The sequence below is a fragment of the Alosa alosa genome, chromosome 5 (genome assembly GCF_017589495.1).
Source record: "Alosa alosa isolate M-15738 ecotype Scorff River chromosome 5, AALO_Geno_1.1, whole genome shotgun sequence".
Lineage (NCBI taxonomy): Eukaryota > Metazoa > Chordata > Actinopteri > Clupeiformes > Clupeidae > Alosa > Alosa alosa.
Window position 1 is genome coordinate 4,647,593 of NC_063193.1, and position 19,872 is coordinate 4,667,464.

Below are 19,872 nucleotides of genomic sequence, written 5' to 3' on the forward strand. Positions count from 1 at the left end.
GGAGTGACCAGTGGAGAGAGAGGGAGCAGAGGAGTGACCAGTAGATAGGGTGGGAGCAGAGGAGTGACCAGTAGATAGGGTGGGAGCAGAGGAGTGACCAGTGGAGAGAGAGGGAGCAGAGGAGGACCAGTAGATAGGGTGGGGAGCAGAGGAGTGACCAGTGGAGAGGGTGGGAGCAGAGGAGTGACCAGTGGAGAGGGTGGGAGCAGAGGAGTGACCAGTAGAGAGGGTGGGAGCAGAGGAGTGACCAGTAGAGAGGGTGGGAGCAGAGGAGTGACCAGTGGAGAGGGTGGGAGCAGAGGAGTGACCAGTGGACAGTGGGGAGCAGAGGGACCAGTGGACAGGAGAGGAGTGACCAGTGGAGAGAGAGGGAGCAGAGGAGTGACCAGTAGAGAGGGTGGGAGCAGAGGAGTGACCAGTGGAGAGAGAGGGAGCAGAGGAGTGACCAGTAGAGAGGGTGGGAGCAGAGGAGTGACCAGTAGAGAGGGTGGGAGCAGAGGAGTGACCAGTAGAGAGGGTGGGAGCAGAGGAATGACCAGTGGAGAGAGAGGGAGCAGAGGAGTGACCAGTGGAGAGAGAGGGAGCAGTAGTGAGTTGATGATGGTGATGGAGAGAGCTTGTAGGTAGTGGCCATTGCTTGTTTTCTGTCTGTAATTAATTTCTGTCCGTAAATAATTAATATTACAGTAAAGCATTGAAATGGCTGACATTGAGAGACATGACAAACAGCAATAAATCAGACGCTGAATGAGCAAAGAACCAATAACTAAAGGAGAGATAAAGCAAATAAAGTATAAGTGGATAGAAATGAAGAAAGTACTGTTATAATTATACAGTAATAATAAATACTTAAAAGTTAAATAAAGTTAAACTTTACAATGTGAGAGTAATAACACAAAAAACATTTTAACTAGAGTGCATCATAGTATATTTATTAAAATCCATCACTATGTACAAGGTTTATAGAAAGGCAAACAATCAAAATGTACAAAAGCCAATAGAAATGTATTACCATAATAATGCATGGTGTTATTACAAAGGACAAAAGTGTAAAGCTTCTCTTAAATTGTACTGTTCAAATCACTGTTATCTGAAGACACATAATCAGCCAAGAATTAACAAGGTCTATCGGACAACTACAAATGTGAGTTTGTTTGCACCAAATTTTTCAATTTTGCCTTTAAAGGAACCATATGTAAGATTGTGGCCAAAACTGGTACTGCAATCACTTTCAAAATACTGAAGAGCGGTGTATCCCCTCCCCCTCCCCCCTGACTCGAGGTTGCCAACCCTGATTGCGAAACACTACTGACTTCGTAATTAGTAGATAGGTGGAGGGTGGTGCATCAGGCCAAAGCACAACATGACATGACAAAACACAACATCAACATCAGTTGAGGGCTGCAACTTCACTTTTTAAATGACAATATCCTGGCCCGGACTACTGTTGTCAGTGATATAAGTATTTGAAATGAACATATTTCTTAATGTCTAGTGACATATCAGGGCCATTTTATGATTAATTGAAATATTTTTCTTACATACGGTTCCTTTAAACAACACATATTGGGGTTAAATCACTGTGTGATTTCAATCAATCATTGCACACCGGACAACAAAATGCAAAACATAGTTCTCAAAATGAAGAGTTTCAGCCTCCTAATTGTCACTGACATGTAAGACCTGGACAAGACACATTTCATGACATGTAAGACATAGACAAGACACATTTGTCATTATTCATTGAAATAGACCTACAGTAAACACTTGGACTTGTCAGCTTTTGTACTTTTTTCTTCACCACATAGGCAATGCAGTACTTTCTCTAAATGTGCCTTAGATCCATTTGCAAATAGCAACACAGAACAGACATTGTATGTCTGATGGATAATGAATGATTGCTTATTGAAAAAGTGTGCAAAGGAGATTCACACAGGTGTATCAGAGATTCAGACTTATGCAAGGGATCTTTACCACCTGTGAATAGATTTTCTTCTTAGTTTTCTTTTTGTTTAGCACAGGAAAATCAATAGAGTTTGAAAATGTGTGAGCAAATTTGCAAGAGATTACTTCTGCTGTGCAAAGAAGGTGTTAATGAAGACCAAGTGGATCCCAGTTTCTTTAAGCAGGTCAAAGGAATCGAGAAAAACTGTATTATGCAATAATGTAATTGGGTGCAAACGGAAAGCATTATATTATTTATAAAAATAATACAATATATGAGTTAGTTCACAGCTGATGAGCTGAGCTGAGATATAGGGACATATATTTTTGGGAAATATCATACTTTTTTAATGTAGTGTTTCAAACACAGCTATGACTTGACTTCACTGGTTAGGTTCAGGAAATCACATTTGAGATACTGATATAAAATGTGGGGGATCATTGGGTATTGAAAACAGGGTGTAGCAGTAGCGGTAAGACCATCTGTGAAGAAAGTACATCGTCCTCATATGTACGGCACCTCTGTTGACCTGGTAGCCTTAGCTGGGGCGTGAGTTTACAGAGATCAGTCAGTGCTTCCCTCGCTCAGTTGGAGTCGTAGAGGGACGTGCTGGAAATGGTACTGAGCTGAATGTTAAAAATAAGACAGATCCTGCCCACAGCCTCTCTTTGTAGCAGGCAGAGAGAGGGAGATGGGAAAAAAAGGAGAGAGAGAGAGAGAGGGAGGGAGACCAAGCCTGCCCCAGTGTGTGGGTCCAGTCTCTCTGATGTGTCCGTAGGCATCGATTCCTTTGTTGAGAATAGTTACTCCTCCAGGATATACAGTATATCTTTATATGTTTGTTTATCTGATGTTTTGGCTTGGATGGTTTCTCCGAGTTGTTTCATATTGCTTTCTAGTTACAGAAGAAAACAAACATACAAGATTAGACAATTATCATGACAACTTTGTATGGCATACAGATATATCAGGGAGCGGGGCATGTGTGTGTGTGTGTGTGTGTGTGTGTGTGTGTGTGTGTGGGGGAGGCATGGGTGTGTGTGTGTGTGTGTGTGTGTGTGTGTGTGTGTGTGTGTGTGTGTGTGCCCTGTGTGCATTCTTTGATGTGACAGTACCGTTGTGAAATGGACGATGGTGAATATCATGATGATGAGGATGCCAATGATCATGGAGGCTATGCCCATGTGCAGGGCCTTCCTACCCAGGCGCTGGGCACCGTCATAGTCTTCATCATCATAACTACTCTGGGACTGAGAGATAGAGACAGACAGAGAGAGAGTGAGAGATAGAGACAGAGAGAGAGAGAGTGAGAGTAAGAGAAAAAAAACAATTAAATAAAACAGTTACAGCAGATGCAAAGACTGGTCAACATTAGGTGTTCAACCTTATGCTGAACCTCAATAAACATTAAATTGGGCAAGACATGCAACTTCACTTCAACTTCTATCATTTCCTCAACCTCATTGGCTAGACTAGACTTTCCATATTCTTATTTTTATTATCTGGGTCATGGTTTTGACACAAAACTTTTTTTTCCCCTTTTTACCACATTTCATGTTTTATCATTCCAGCTCCAATGCTGTGATCACCTCTTTGAACAGGGTCAGTGATGTCCCCCCAAAGGCCCACGGGCTGTACATCACTTTTATCACAAAAAACTTCAGAAGTGCAGTGCCGTGCAATCACATGTCTTAGGTCTGCATTAGCTGAATGTAATTGCTGTGCACACAGTTTAGAGTGAACTTGAGCAACGTCAACTGTATTTCTCACCTCTGACTGACACCTGTTTTCCCACGCACTTTCCCTTTCACACATTCATATTGTTGTCCCCACATCGTCACGATTTTAAACCACTGTCATCTCACTGCCATGACCCCCCTCCTCCTCTCTTCCTGCCTGTCGGTCTGTCTATCTGTCTCTTTGCATTTCAAGTACTGTAATTATAAGTTGAATAAAGTAAAACTTAAAAGAGTTTACAATGTGAGAGACATGATAACGCAAAACATTATAACTATAAATGCATAACATTATATTTATTAAGATCCATCGCATTGTATAAGGTATGGAAAGGCAAACAATCAAAATGTACAAAAGCCAATAGAAATGTATTTCCATCCAAATGCATGGTGATTTTACAAAATATGTTGGTCTGTCTGTCTCTTCTCATTTTTCATTTGTTTCCCGTGAGGCCAGCTGTATGTTTCTTCTAGTTTTTTATATAAAGTGTGTATTTAGGATGTCTGTTAGGTAAGGTGGTTAGCAGCGCTCATCCTGTTTCTCACAGCTGTGATGGCCGACACCCTCACCCACAAGTAGATTCACTATCACACTCTGGAGCCTGAAGTCAACCTGAAACCAGAAGGTGTTGCTCTCCACAGGCTGAGCCTGTGCACCCTGTCACACAAACCCTGTAACAACACTACGCTGTAGCGTGTCTCCGCTTTCAACCATGTGCGTGACAAGTCTGCAGGCAGCTCTGACCAAAGGTGCTGTCTGAGACTAGAGAGATTCAAAGCTACAGCTACAGGTTTTAAGACACATAGAAGCACATACACCCCTCACTCTGTAATGATTACAATGTCATCAAGTCACTAGTCAGTATTTAGCACATAACTCTTTCACATAAGTCTACTTTGTATTGTATTGTGTATTGTGTATTTGCTTTAGGCCTTCAGAAGATTTTGTAGAGGGAGTGAGTCTTTAGTTTTAGTAACCTTTTGAAACAAAGCTCAGCCTTTTTCGGGTGTTTAAAAGTTTTAGAGAGACAGTTTTTCCAGACGTGGAGGTGGAGTGCAGTTGCCCACTCATCCTGAGGCATAAGGGTAGCCTAAAAACCAAACCACGCTCAGGACTCTGTGTGTAGGATGAAGCACTTAGGATTTCACATTTTAGACGGGTGCTCAGTGGCAATCCATTTGTATTATTTTATCTACCACATAAGACCACAATAACTTGCCAAAGTAGAAGTTGCATGATACAAAATAAATGCTGATCTGCATACTGCAGTCATGCAATAAGCTAGCCTGACGTAGCCATACTCAATTCTAGTCAGAATATGAGTCTGATACTGCTCCATTGGGACGTAATTATGGGGTGTGTTTCAAACGATACAGGTGGGGAATACCTCTGCACTCAATTGGATAGACCTAACCAATCAGAGCAACGAAATAACTTACCGTGAGATGTAGGAAGAACACACGAACCATCCTTCTTCTCCACAAATGCATTGTTTTCTGGTCTTTTGTAAAAGTTATTGTGCCGTCAATATCTCCTACAACACTCATTAGCGAAATCTAAGAGATATGTAGTAGGGTAGGCTATTAGGGAAAAAACTGATAGCCTATTTCCCCTTTGTTTTTAAAAATAAATCTGTGGAACACTGATATGCTACAAACATGTTATAAACAGCTGGGAAAGGCTGTCACAAATCCCTCCAACAGGTGGTCAATCAGAGATTTCAAACAAACGAGTTAACAACATGTCACAATGCAACACGCTGTTTTCCCTTGATGAAAGTGAAACCATGAGTTTTCCCACATCTCAACTTTGGCCAAAGTTTTCTGAAATAATCGTTTTCAGTGATAAAACCTCATTGAAATAATATGCAGTTTTCCATATAGGGTCTTAAAAGCCATCTGTCTCCTTCTAGCCACAGCGTTTTTGTTGCAAACATAATCAACCTAAGCATGCTCAGATGACGTGATAGACGAGGCGCTGTTGCTCACCTGTCCATCATCGTAAAGCCCGATTTGAATGGTCCGCCAGATTTGGGGCGAGCATAATTGCTCCAAAACGGAGCAATGCCATACCGAACTTCCCGACCTCAAATGTTGTGGGCGGGACTAAGTTCGGCTGGCACCCAGGCTAGCAATAAGCCATGAATGCGAATGCATACAGTCATATTTTCAACAGATGATAACACACAATAATTACAGGAGAAATGATAATGCTTTGGTTTTCATATCTGTGTGTATAGGACATCCTGGGCATTTGTATGTGTTTGTGTGAGAGAGAGAGAGAGAGAGAGTGTGTGCATGTGTGTGTGCGTGTGTGTGTACATGTGTGCACGTTTCCCTGTGTGCATGTAGCTGCAAGTGTGTGTGTATGTGCTTGTAAAGCAGGAGTGAGTATAGGTGTGACACACAAACACAGAACCTAATGTGCTGTGGTAGGATCTATTTTTATCTGATGAGAGTTTTAGTGGTCTGAATCATGAGAACACGAGGCACTGCTTGGATTTCACAGACAGGTATCCATAGTCACACAGGGAAAATAAACTATAGCTTTATGACTCTGCTATGGAAATACATATAACTTGCCTGTGTAGAATATTTGTTAATATTCTTACATGGATAATCATCTCATTCCATTATCATAATTTGGCATACTAACATTAAGCATTACACTGTATAGTTGTGAGGTAGCTATCCTTAGGTAAACTGTATCAATGTGTTTGAATTTCCCTTTGGGATTATTAAAGTTTCTATCTATCTGTCTATCTATATATATATATCCATCATGGGGACTCTGAAACATGGAAAACTTTGACAATCATTTAGTAATATGTCCACTGTCGTCCCACTGTGATTAGCTAAAGAGTAGAGTAGCCCTACCATCACAGAGAAGACCAGGGCCACAATGTTGATGGGCCATGCCGGACAGAAGCAGGTGAAGATGGTGAGGAAGATGTAGTTCTTCAGTGGTGGAGGTTCCTGAGATTCTCCTAGTCTGTGATCTGCAAGTCCACGGTCGGTGCTGCCATGTCCCGCACTCCCACCCAGAGACTGCTTCATCTTCTTCTCCGTCTGCGGAGCTCCCGGGCTCATGGCTGGAGATATCCAAAGGAAAGGAGAGGATCGCTGGTGTATGGAGAAGCAGGAATGACCAGTGAAGCCCAGAAGAACCGAACAGACACAGTCAGAACAGGCGGCTGGCAAAAGCAACTGGATGAGAGGAGAGGAATAATGAGTGAGTGGGGAGGGAGGAGTGAAAAGAGAGGGAGAAAGAAGAGAGGGAGAGAGATATAAAGTGAAGAAGAGGAAGAGTGTGGAGTTGAGAGAAAGGAGGGAACAGCAGAGGAGTGTGATGGGAGATGACCTATTTATTCAAGGGGTGAACCTTACCCCTAGTGTGTGTGTGTGGGTGGGTGTGTTTGTGTGTGTGTGTGTGTGTGTGTGTGTGTGTGTGTGTGTGTGTGTGAGAGAGAGAGAGAGAGAGAGAGAGAGAGAGACCATATAGCCAAAATGAAGTCAGAGAGCATTTTCACTGGACCCTCCAATAGCAGTCAGCAATCAGTTTTCCATTCTTACAATACAAAGCATAGATTGATGTACTAAATCACTGATCATCGTCTTAACATAAACATAGATGCATTTCATGTAGCCTATTGAAAGTAAGTGTGTCAGCCCCAGTAGTCAGAAACGGCGCCATCTTGTGGAATCTAAAATTAAAATTCCGTGCGCGAAAGGCAGGTAAGTGCTGTTTGATGACAGCGTAAAAAGTAAACCATAACACATCTAATCGTCGTAATTATGTAGGTTACACAGCTATTACATTAAACAGACCTGTTCCAAACTACAGATGACTGTAGCCTATTTGATAGGTCATATACAAACATTTGTCTCCATATCTGCATAAGGATGATTTGCAAGGGCGAGTTGGAAACCAGAGGAAATCAGCGTGACGATTGCGGTAGGCTACTATAGTTTCAGGTGACTGAGAGAACAGGTTATTCGTTGAGTTGTCGCTGCGAGTTCTCAGTCGAGAATGCAAAATATGTTAATCATAGTAACAATGGTCGCATTTAGCGATATTATTCTTCTGTGGGCAGCCCTCTGTCTTCCAGGTAAGTGGACCTGTTGATGACCTTACAAAACTAACGTACTTGACGTAGTAGGCTACTTGACACTGAAAACTAGCTTGAAAATATCGCCAATGTAGGCAATCAAATGCTTGTGATTAGCAATTAACCTACGCAATACTAACTATTGTGTTTTCTTTCTACAGAGTACGCACAGGGAACCAATGTTACTGCGTGGCAGGTGCCAAACTTGACTGTTACCCAGAACACAAATGCAAGCATCACCTGCCATTTTTGTGCTCCAGAAATCCATTTTAACAATATATGGAGTGGGTATGTGCAATGGGAAAAACAAAACAAGCCCTATTTAACCGAGGAGAAGAAATATATTAACCAGTCAAATAATTCACGTGTTTTACCTCTTTACTCATTACAACTGAATGACAGTGGGTGGTATAGGTGTAATGTGTTCTTCATTACCCCAAAGCTCTTGCATGTATCTGCAAACGGAACCCATCTCACAGTGGTTGGTAAGACAAAAAAACAAATGAACCAAATCAATTGCATGCCTTTGACTCAACAAATTGATACTGCTGCAACATTTGAAATGTTTATTGTATACGCCTATGGCCATGGATCAGGCATATTTGTTTATTACGTCTATCTACTGTATTGTAAACATCCATGTTCATGCCCTTCCATGTTTTTTATCAGATGAACCTGAGATTCTGCCAGTGAATGTAGGCCTATGGCTTTCAGTTGGTGGTGTGCTCGTTGTTCTGCTCATTGGAGGAATTGCTCTGGTCTTCAGAAGATTTAAAAGTAATAAACATATATTTTAATCATGATTTCATTGTATAGGCTTTGGTAATATATAATCAATCTGAATATACCCCAAAATGATATGGTGGGAAAAATTATGCATACTTCTGACCCTCACAGGAGATGACCAGCACAAAGAGGAAAGAACAGAAAATGTCCCACAAGTAGGTTTTTATGTAATATCCATCATGTTAGTCTTTTTGTCATCCCAGTTTTAATTGTTAGTTACGTTTCAGCTGAATTCCACAAAATATGCATATTTTTAGAGTTCCTAAAACATAAATAATGCATCACTCAATGAAAAACACACTGTAAAAACTGCTCATCTTATATTAAAATCTAGTTGATATTGTTTTTAGTATAAAGATACTTGCCATTCTCGTGAGATTGTTTTGACTTAATTAATAGCATAATGTCTTCTTTTAAGATGTCATATCAAGACAAATTTGCTTTACACACCGGTGGCCAAATTTGCTTTGATATGACATCTTAAAATAAGTCAAACTCTTCTTGTACTAAAAGCACTACCAACTAGATTTTTGATCTTAATATAAGATTTATAACACCTGGTTAGATAAGCAGTTTGTAGTGTATAGCTGAGTCAAGGCTGACAGTTCAATGGACATTTGGTTTATTATTCCACAAAATGACTTTACTGCAAAAAAAACAAAAAAAAAACAAAACAAGAGTTATCTTGTCATATTAAGATCAAACAATCTATGCGGGATTGTTTTCAGGATGAAGAGACCTACCTAGCATTCTCGCAAAAGATCATTTTGATTTAATTTAGGAAGACTTTGACTTATTTTAGATAGATAGAGATAGATAGATACTTTATTGATCCCCAAGGGGAAACTCAAGCGGGGTCTTATCAAGACAAATTTACTTAACACACTGGCAGACAAATTTGGTTGTTTTCAGGACGAGTCTTAAACTCTTAAATTAAATTAAATGATTTTAAGTGAAAGCGCTAGGTAGGTCTCTTTATACTGAAAACCATATTAACTAGATTTTGTGATCTTGATATAAGATTAAAAACACTTGGTTAGATTTTATTAAATAAACAGTTTTTGCAGTCTATGCCTCATGGCAATTGGCCTATTCATGAACATCATTACCCTCGTCCCTGGTAGGCCGTGCGTCCACCTGTGTGTGTTTCCGCTCACAAGTTCAAAAGTACAGGTCCAATGTACTTCAAATTTTGATACAATGCAGAGGGTCAACATATCTTGCTGTATGATCAGGCTCAGAATGCCATTTCTGTTTGAGTTTGAACGACTTTGGTTAACATTGTGTGACAGTGCCGAGGGTCTGTAGTCACCTGACTGCTCTTGTTGTTAGGTGTCAACTAGAAAAGAGATGATTCTCTTCTGAGACTAAGTTATTCTTATCTAGGTAACATCCAATATTGTTCATTAATACTACTCTTACAGTAGCCTAACAACTGTTTAAAAATTTGTACAGGATGTCCTTCTAGAATCAGCATCCCAGGACACAGAGGAAATTACATATGCTTCGATAAACAAGCAAAGCTTTAACTGTAGAGAAAATAAACAGGTAACCTAAATACATAATCCATATCTACAAAACCATAAAATGATATGACATGGAAAAATGATGTACTGCAATGCTAACTATTGTAATGTGTTGTTCATTCAGAAAATTCCAGAACAAGAAAGGATGGCAAACAGAACAAACGGCCCAGATTCCACTGTGGAGGAGTCAGTGCTCTATTCTCCCATACGCATAAAGACTAGATGAAACATGAACACATGGACATGTAGTAAATGTCTAGTAGCTTAACTAGACACAAATCATTCTAGATTTATGAGTGTGCGCACATCTGCCTGATGGACCGACAGACATTACTGTGGGAGCTGTAGGTGGGCGCCAGACTGCTGCATGCAAAGGTGGTCATCTTTCAAAAACCCACACGTGTGACAAGTGCCAAACCACAAGTGAGTTGTTGCATGCAAGTACATGGGCATGCATGCCTATGGACAGCTTTGTTTTTGTTCATCTTCCCTGTTCTCATCAATGTTTAGCATATTAAATGATGAGCAGACTGATGCTGATGAACAGACTGTGAACAGGCTTGTGTAGTTCATCGCAGCAATGACAGAGAGGTGTGATTTTTAAAAAAAAATTAGCCCTCCAGCCTTCAGAGGAGATTGTTATCTGTAAGTCCTTCAGTGGAGAGTTTACAGCAATTCTCAGTTAATCATGCAACACATTGTTTTTTTCAAGGACGTTTGTAAACATTTAATGTCAGAATCTGCCCAAGAGGCATATAAATGTCATGGTGGCACATGGATGTATTGGGAATTTCCAGCTGTCTGAAAGGATATTGTGTTATACCTGAAACTGTCGCTGATAGTCTTCCGTCAGAGGGTTCCATCAGACGGTTGACTCATGACTGATTTCACACGTCTTAAATGTCATTCAAATGGAAAGGTCAATGATGGTAACATTGATTAAATTATTTTATTTAACAAGTATGTTCTTTTAACCCATTCGTGCTGGATGCTGCACGACGCAACATTCTATCTTCCGCCTGTTGCTGCATAGCGCAGCATTGTATCTCCCGCTGGTTGCTGCGTAGCGCAGCATGCTTTTTATTTCATGTTTCTAGGTGTGCAGAGGCTTAGATAGTAAGGTTTTGGTAGACGTTGACAATTCTTAGTATTTTTTCAGAAAACCCTCAGGAAATAAGGTTATTTAGTCTAGAATGCCATAGGATTCTATAGGTGTTTTTAGCAGGCATTTCAGGAGTAAATGGGTTAATGTGGCTAACCCTGAAATACTGAGCCTCTAGAGGGACATGACCAAAAAAGAAAGTATGTTTACAATTTACTTTTGAGTTAAACACCCAAGTTCCTTCATGAAACTTATTGGTGCATACCAGAAACCTGATTTCATTGTTGTTTAAAAGAAAAAAATGCACATGGCAGCTGTGACACAAATCATGATTTTAAAAAATGATAGAAAAGTAAAAAAGTGTAAGCAAATAAGTTTGCAGGTAAAGCATGACATAAGACACATAGAAAGCTGAAATCAAAAGTTGAAACATGGTGCTAGCCTGGGAACCAGATGAAGCTGAGAACTCATTACACTTGCTCTAGGAGACCAGACAGGACATCGTCATTGAAACTGATAAGAAATCAGATTTCTGATAAGAAATGTGTTTGATGGCATTTCAAAGTATTTGGTACTAGTTTAAGTTGTTTTTGTTGTTGTTGTGTATAGGCTAACCTTTAAAGAACATCTAGAAATAACAACTGAATGTGATGAAACAGCCACTGATAGAAGATCAAAAAATGATAATGATTTAAAAAGCCTGTTGCCCATTAACCAGCTAGCTCCCAACCGGCTCGTACTGTATTAAATACAATGCAAATCAGTGGAAAAGTACCATGTCTATGCTTATGACAACTCAAATCCTACAGCACGTCTCTTTTGATTTACCATCCTAAGTTTAGTTTCACTGCTGGTTACACCCTTTGGAAATCTAAAAAATGATTGTTGAGGGTCCAGACCCCTTCCCAATTGAGTCCAATGTAGTGCAAGACTAGTAGCTGAATTAGACACTTGAGGTGATAATTAGATAATTCAATCCTAGATGCAAAACTGTCTGTGGAGGCTATGACAAAGTTGACCCTAGATTACAGCAAGATGGTGTGTCGCCAGACTGTTAAAAACCCACAAATGTGCAAGCGTTACAAGCCATCACTGCGTTGTTCACTGCACATTGTGCATGTGTGTCTGTTATCTTAAACTTGCATATCTTATAGTAGATCATGTGAATTAACTGACTACACACAACTTTCAGATAGTACCTATGCATCGACTGAATGAGGGATGTACATTTTGTTTATATAATGTATTTTACCATCCCTGTGGTGAGTGTCTGATTTCCTCTTTTAAGTATGGTGTGATCATGGCTTCCTGTCAATCTTGCAGGCATCACTTCAACTCTAAATCCAAGTGTGTTTTTGAGCAAGCCTGTCTGTTCATTATTAATACCACTGTTACAACCACCACTAAATGGTCTATAAATGTGAACAGCACAATCTGTGGAAATCACTTAAGTTTTGGGTATTACATATTCAAATAAGGGGGGTGTTCCGTTCCAAATACAGCTTCAATAAATTCCTAAACATTGAATTGTATAAAACAGTGTTCACCTGTTGAAAATCAAATGACTAAACTTGACAATTATGTTCTGTATTGCGGCTCAGAGCTGGTTGTAACAGTTTGAATAACTGATCCAAAGTCGTCTTTAGGCTGTTCTTCCATATGCAACATCTCAAGAAATTACTGATGCTGAGTTAGCAAGGAAGATTTGCAAGAAGACTGATTTTGCGAGTGTAAACTGAGAGAGAGGTTTTATTGTGTGTTTGCATGTGTGCATGCATTCATGCTTATGTGTGTCTGGAGACTGCTATGAGGCTCAAGGTGCAGAATGTTGTCTTTGACAAACCTACAATGAGGGGGATAAACCACATGGGAGGGTCAATACAGGGAGTTTAATGCATGCTATTCTAGACTATTCTTAGCAGGCCACAGGTCTTGTATGACCACACTGCTCAAAGGTTGAAAGATCAGTAATGCTAATCTGAACATTGTTTCCCCCTTGCTCTCTATGCAAAAAGCTGCCCATCTTGCTGTAAATGACATATATGCATTCGATTTAGCGTCTGTTACATGAAACTCTATTCACACAGAGCTCAATACTGATTGAAACTAAATGTATTAATTGTAATAATTTAGTTATACAGTACAGAATTATAACCCTATGATACTAGGTTGAGTACTTCTTACAGCAGCTAAACTTCTCAATGTCAAGTACAGGCCTCCAGGAGACTCCGCAGTGGTGTTTGGCATCTCAGACCCCTTCATTCTTATGACAAGTTACAACACATCAGCAACAGATAAACCTCCAGCAATGCTGCAACTTCTCTTCACAACAACCATGAATAGCTGAATAGCACAGCATACCACCAGGTTGTACAGATATTCACAATTTGCTAGTTGCTCTTAGCATGCCACCTTTAGCCATACTAACAAATAGGATCTATGAAAAATACCACAGTTCTCCTTAAAATGATGGCCATGTTCATGTGCATGCAGCTCACACAGTGCAAGTGCAGCAATCACTGCTTCCTACAAATAGCACATAGGCCTACGTGAGCTTTAAAAATAAGCTAGCTGAGCAACCCTCAGATTGTGACAACTAACCATACTATGGGCTTTTATCATGATCAATAGTGTGTGTGTTTGTGTGTGTGTGTGTGTGTGTGTGTGTGTGTGTGTGTGTGTGCACCATTTCAGTACTTTTACTATGGGAAACATTCAATCTTGTTGGCCAGTGTTGATTACAACAGAAAATCATTGGCACATTAACGCAAGTACTGCAAAAGTGTGATAAAATGTTCCGAAAATGGTAAGGCGTCCAAAAGAGGGACTTTATGAACTACCTATGCTTATGATGCTTCCGGCAAACTGGGCCTTGTTTGTACACTAGTACTTGCCAGAGCTCTGCTTGTACTGCAGGCGTTTTCAATTTACCGACATGTTGTCGCCGTTTTATAACCACAAGCCGTGTGTGCACAGCACCCCAGTGGTGAGTTTCATGTTGAATGCTTGTCCACCGTTGTCAAGAGGCGCGATGTGATGTTAGTGTTCCCATTGGTTAACGTTGTGATATTACTGTTCCTATTGGTTAATGTTGTGTGTCCTCGACTGAAAGAGACCGTGTGGTTATGAATATAACCAAAATAGGCTATGGGTAGCAACCAATGTATTTGTTTTTTATTGACCTTGTTTTTGGCTACCACAACTTGTTTGAGAACACATGGATACATGTTTGACTATGACTTATTGTAAATAACTCCATTCATAATGGTCTTTAGCCTGTCCCTCAATATACAGAACTTTTGACTTTGTTTGTCACTCTTTTTTAGCTCTTTGACTTCAGATTTTCAGACAGGGTAGTAGAGGGTCGTTACAGTATATACTCCAGTCATCCTATGTGATCATCCAAATCTGGAGTCACATTTGTTAAACATTACATGATCAATAGTGCATAATGCTGTCTGCAGTTGCAATTGGTTTTCCCATATTGGGGTGTAATTTCCTTAAATGTAACATATTTTTATGGATGCCAAGTAGTACTTCAGTTGAAAGAGTGGTGAATTCAGGTGAAAGTTTGTATGTGGGTGATTGAGTGACTGATTATGCATGCATGTGTGTGTGTGTGTGTGTGTGTGTGTGTGTGTGTGTGTGTGTGTTTGTGTGTGTGTGGTGTGTGTGTGTGTGTGTGTGTGTGTGTGTGTGTGTGTGTGTGAGAGAGAGAGGGCAATAGAAATAGAAGAGAAGGGATGGGGGGTACTGTTGGTATAAGATCATCTATCTTGAACTAACTGCCAAGAGGCTGGTAAGAGGGTGAAGGTGCAACATGAAGACAGACGTATTTGAAGAACCCACACTGATGGCACCAAACCACACAGGAGGGCCACTGCAGGGGCTTTCATGCAGGAGTGTATCTAGTCCTATAGGCCACAGGTCGTGGCACTGGGTTTATGTCAGTTCAACAACCAGTACTCAGAGGCTGAAAAATCAGATATACTACAGTATAAGCAACAGTGCTATGATGCATATTGTGTCTTTTCTTTGCTCTATATCCTGAAATCGCCGACTCTCTCTCCCGCTCACTTCCTGTCATTCTCCACTGCCATTAAAGGCATAAAAAGGCCAAAAAAAGAAATATTCTGCACTGTCATCCCACTGTGCTAGCTAAATCCACATGAACAGTAGCCCTACCATCACAGAGAAGACCAGGGCCACAATGTTGATGGGCCATGCCGGACAGAAGCAGGTGAAGATGGTGAGGAAGATGTAGTTCTTCAGTGGTGGAGGTTCCTGAGATTCTCCTAGTCTGTGATCTGCAAGTCCACGGTCGGTGCTGCCATGTCCCGCACTCCCACCCAGAGACTGCTTCATCTTCTTCTCCGTCTGCGGAGCTCCCGGGCTCATGGCTGGAGATATCCAAAGGAAAGGAGAGGATCGCTGGTGTATGGAGAAGCAGGAATGACCAGTGAAGCCCAGAAGAACCGAACAGACACAGTCAGAACAGGCGGCTGGCAAAAGCAACTGGATGAGAGGAGAGGAATAATGAGTGAGTGGGGAGGGAGGAGTGAAAAGAGAGGGAGAAAGAAGAGAGGGAGAGAGATATAAAGTGAAGAAGAGGAAGAGTGTGGAGTTGAGAGAAAGGAGGGAACAGCAGAGGAGTGTGATGGGAGATGACCTATTTATTCAAGGGGTGAACCTTACCCCTAGTGTGTGTGTGGGTGGGTGTGTTTGTGTGTGTGTGTGTGTGTGTGTGTGTGTGTGTGTGTGTGTGTGTGTGTGAGAGAGAGAGAGAGAGAGAGAGAGAGAGAGAGAGAGAGAGACCATATAGCCAAAATGAAGTCAGAGAGCATTTTCACTGGACCCTCCAATAGCAGTCAGCAATCAGTTTTCCATTCTTACAATACAAAGCATAGATTGATGTACTAAATCACTGATCATCGTCTTAACATAAACATAGATGCATTTCATGTAGCCTATTGAAGCCCCAGTAGTCAGAAACGGCGCCACCTTGTGGAATCTAAAATTAAAATTCCGTGCGCGAAAGGCAGGTAAGTGCTGTTTGATGACAGCGTAAAAAGAAAACCATAACACATCTAATCGTCGTAATTATGTAGGTTACACAGCTATTACATTAAACAGACCTGTTCCAAACTACAGATGACTGTAGCCTATTTGAGGTCGTATATAAACATTTGTCTCCATATCTGCATAAGGATGATTTGCAGGGCGAGTTGGAGGAAGTCAGTGTGACGATTGCGGTAGGCTACAATAGTTTCAGGTGACTGAGAGAACAGGTTATTCGTTGAGTTGTCGCTGCGAGTTCTCAGTCGAGAATGCAAAATATGTTAATCATAGTAACAATGGTCGCATTTAGCGATATTATTCTTCTGTGGGCAGCCCTCTGTCTTCCAGGTAAGTGGACCTGTTGATGACCTTACAAAACTAACGTACTTGACGTAGTAGGCTACTCTGACACTGAAAACTAGCTTGAAAATATCGCCAATATAGGCAATCAAATGCTTGTGATTAGCAATTAACCTACGCAATACTAACTATTGTGTTTTCTTTCTACAGAGTACGCACAGGGAACCAATGTTACTGCGTGGCAGGTGCCAAACTTGACTGTTACCCAGAACACAAATGCAAGCATCACCTGCCATTTTTGTGCTCCAGAAATCCATTTTAACAATATATGGAGTGGGTATGTGCAATGGGAAAAACAAAACAAGCCCTATTTAACCGAGGAGAAGAAATATATTAACCAGTCAAATAATTCACGTGTTTTACCTCTTTACTCATTACAACTGAATGACAGTGGGTGGTATAGGTGTAATGTGTTCTTCATGATCCCAAAGCTCTTGCATGTATCTGCAAACGGAACCTATCTCACAGTGGTTGGTAAGACAAAAAAACAAATGAACCAAATCAATTGCATGCCTTTGACTCAACAAATTGATACTGCTGCAACATTTGAAATGTTTATTGTATACGCCTATGGCCATGGATCAGGCATATTTGTTTATTACGTCTATCTACTGTATTGTAAACATCCATGTTCATGCCCTTCCATGTTTTTTATCAGATGAACCTGAGATTCTGCCAGTGAATGTAGGCCTATGGCTTTCAGTTGGTGGTGTGCTCGTTGTTCTGCTCATCGGAGGAATTGCTCTGGTCTTCAGAAGATTTAAAAGTAATAAACGTATATTTTAATCATGATTTCATTGTATAGGCTTTGGTAATATATAATCAATCTGAATATACCCCAGAATGATATGGTGGGAAATATTATGCATACTTCTGACCCTCACAGGAGATGACCAGCACAAAGAGGAAAGAACAGAAAATGTCCCACAAGTAGGTTTTTATGTAATATCCATCATGTTAGTCTTTTTGTCATCCCAGTTTTAATTGTTAGTTACGTTTCAGCTGAATTCCACAAAATATGCATATTTTTAGAGTTCCTAAAACATAAATAATGCATCACTCAATGAAAAACACACTGTAAAAACTGCTCATCTTATATTAAAATCTAGTTGATATTGTTTTTAGTATAAAGATACTTGCCATTCTCGTGAGATTGTTTTGACTTAATTAATAGCATAATGTCTTCTTTTAAGATGTCATATCAAGATAAATTTACTCACACACTGGTGGCCAAATTTAACACACTGGTGGCCAAATTTGCTTTGATATGACATCTTAAAATAAGTCAAACTCTTCTTGTGCTAAAAGCACTTGATTTTTGATCTTAATATAAGATTTATAACACCTGGTTAGACAAGCCGTTTATAGTATAGCTGAGTCATGGCTGACAGTTCAATGGACATTTGGCTTATTATTCCACAAAATGACTTTACTGAAAAAAATCTTACCAAGAGTTATTCATCTTATATTAAGATCAAACAATCTATGCAGTATTTTTAGTATGAAGAGACCTAGCACTCTCTCAAAAGATCATTTTGACTTAATTCAGGAAGACTTTGACTTATTTTAGATGGATAGAGATAGATAGATACTTTATTGATCCCCAAGGGGAAATCAAGATAAATTTACTTAATGCACTGGCAGACAAATTTGCTTGTTTTCAGGACGAGACGTCTTAAACTGTTCTTAAATTAAATGATCGAATGATTTTAAGAGAAAGCGCTAGGTAAGTCTCTTTATACTGAAAACAATATTAACTAGATTATGTGATCTTGATATACGATTAACAACACTTGGTTAGATTTTATTAGATAAGCAGTTTTTGCAGTGTGCCTCATGGCAATTGGCCACTTATTTTTTAAAACCCACAAAATATGTCAAAATAACCACCTTTTGGTCCAGCATTTTCTGTTTGTAAGCACTGTTTTTGTGTTTGGTTTATATCTTTGACAGGGCCTAGTGTCTGCAGTTGCCTGACTGCTAGGCGTCAACTAGAAAATAAATTATTCTCCTATAAAACTATTAAGAATTATTCTTATTTAGGTAACATCTAATATTGTTGATAAATACTACTGCTAACACCTGGTAAAACAATTTCAGGTTATTCCTCAAGAGTTAGCATCCGAGGGCACAGAGGAAATTACATACGCTGTGATAAACAATCATACGTTCAACTGTAGAGAAAATCAACAGGTAATCTGAACACATAATCCATATCTTCAAAAACATGAAATTAAATGGCAATGAAAAATGTCGTACTGTACAGTATTAACTAAGATAATGTGTTGTTCATTTAGAAAATTCCAGAACCAGAATGGATGAGAAGTGGAACACATGGACTAGATACCACTGTGGTCTATTCTGCCATACAAATAAGACATATGGACTAGGTCAAACATGGGCAATGACTGGTTCCTGCTATCATACAAGCATCATGTAGCAAAATCAACTTTCAAAATAAGTTAGCTGAGCAACCCTTCACCTATTTACCATACTATGCATATATGAGGAATGTGTGTGTGCATGTGTGTGCAAGCTTGTGCATGTGGCTGCAAGTGTGTTTATGTATTTGTAAAAGGGGAGTAATAATAACATGATAATAATGGTTAATGTCTTGGCTGTAGTGTGCTGGTGGCATGTTGTTTTGCTATAGCTACGGTTAGAGCATGTTTCCTCCGCCATCCACACCTTGTGTAATTAATGTGTAAACACCTGTTCATATAAAACTGTGATCCCAGTGACTAATACCCAGTCTACTTATCCATTCTGAAAGGATAAATGTTACCTAGACCAAAAGACATGTGAACTATATAGCACCACATGCTTCCAACTTTGACAACTGACTAAAGGTAATGTGAAAGCTCTGGGTATTTATCTAAAAGTGTAAATAAAGCTATATTTTCAATAATTTAAATTCTTCAAGGTACAGACCTTTTGCTCAGCCTCTCAACCAATTTTATATAGTCAGCTGGAACGGATTTCCAACAGCCTTGGTGGATTTCCCATACATTGTGAGCATTTGTTGCTTATCTTTGAAAAGAATGAAGTTGGTTTTAATCAGTCAAAACATCAATTATCGGCAAAGTTGTCATAGAGGTAAACAGTGAAGAATATGAAATGTGGCCCAGGGAAATAATATATTTCTAGAAACCTTTGTCTTCTGTCATCATACTTTGGATGATGTAGGTATTGTTCAGTTGCGACCTGGTCTCATTGCACGGTATTGTTGTACAATGTAGTAAAAAAAAAA

General features: G+C 39.9%; 3 protein-coding genes across 5 annotated transcripts; 2 read left to right on the forward strand and 1 right to left on the reverse strand.

The window, feature by feature from the left end:
• Positions 1-1,539: 1,539 nt before the first annotated feature.
• LOC125295356 (transmembrane protein 233) lies at positions 1,540-6,989 on the reverse strand. Its single transcript, XM_048244644.1, has 3 exons — positions 6,559-6,989; positions 3,061-3,195; positions 1,540-2,840 (listed from the first exon to the last, which is right to left on the reverse strand). The coding sequence occupies exons 1-3, from the start codon at positions 6,769-6,771 to the stop codon at positions 2,829-2,831; spliced, it is 360 nt and encodes a 119-aa protein (XP_048100601.1). The 5' UTR covers positions 6,772-6,989; the 3' UTR covers positions 1,540-2,828.
• Positions 6,849-11,016, forward strand: si:dkey-63d15.12. 2 transcript variants are annotated; one of them, XM_048244642.1, is made up of 6 exons: positions 6,849-6,913; positions 7,952-8,275; positions 8,460-8,567; positions 8,688-8,731; positions 10,032-10,124; positions 10,227-11,016. In XM_048244642.1, exons 1-6 carry the CDS (start codon positions 6,910-6,912, stop codon positions 10,326-10,328), a joined length of 675 nt encoding a protein of 224 aa, XP_048100599.1. In that variant the 5' UTR covers positions 6,849-6,909; the 3' UTR covers positions 10,329-11,016. The 2 variants fall into 2 exon arrangements, with proteins under 2 accessions (XP_048100599.1, XP_048100598.1); XM_048244641.1 differs by lacking the exon at positions 6,849-6,913 and adding an exon at positions 7,505-7,790.
• A 4,663-nt stretch (positions 11,017-15,679) lies between these two features.
• LOC125295357 lies at positions 15,680-19,814 on the forward strand. Of its 2 annotated transcripts, none has more exons than XM_048244646.1 (6): positions 15,680-15,744; positions 16,773-17,096; positions 17,281-17,388; positions 17,509-17,552; positions 18,723-18,815; positions 18,920-19,814. In XM_048244646.1, exons 1-6 carry the CDS (start codon positions 15,741-15,743, stop codon positions 19,010-19,012), a joined length of 666 nt encoding a protein of 221 aa, XP_048100603.1. In that variant the 5' UTR covers positions 15,680-15,740; the 3' UTR covers positions 19,013-19,814. The 2 variants fall into 2 exon arrangements, with proteins under 2 accessions (XP_048100603.1, XP_048100602.1); XM_048244645.1 differs by lacking the exon at positions 15,680-15,744 and adding an exon at positions 16,473-16,610.
• The last annotated feature ends 58 nt before the right edge of the window (positions 19,815-19,872 follow it).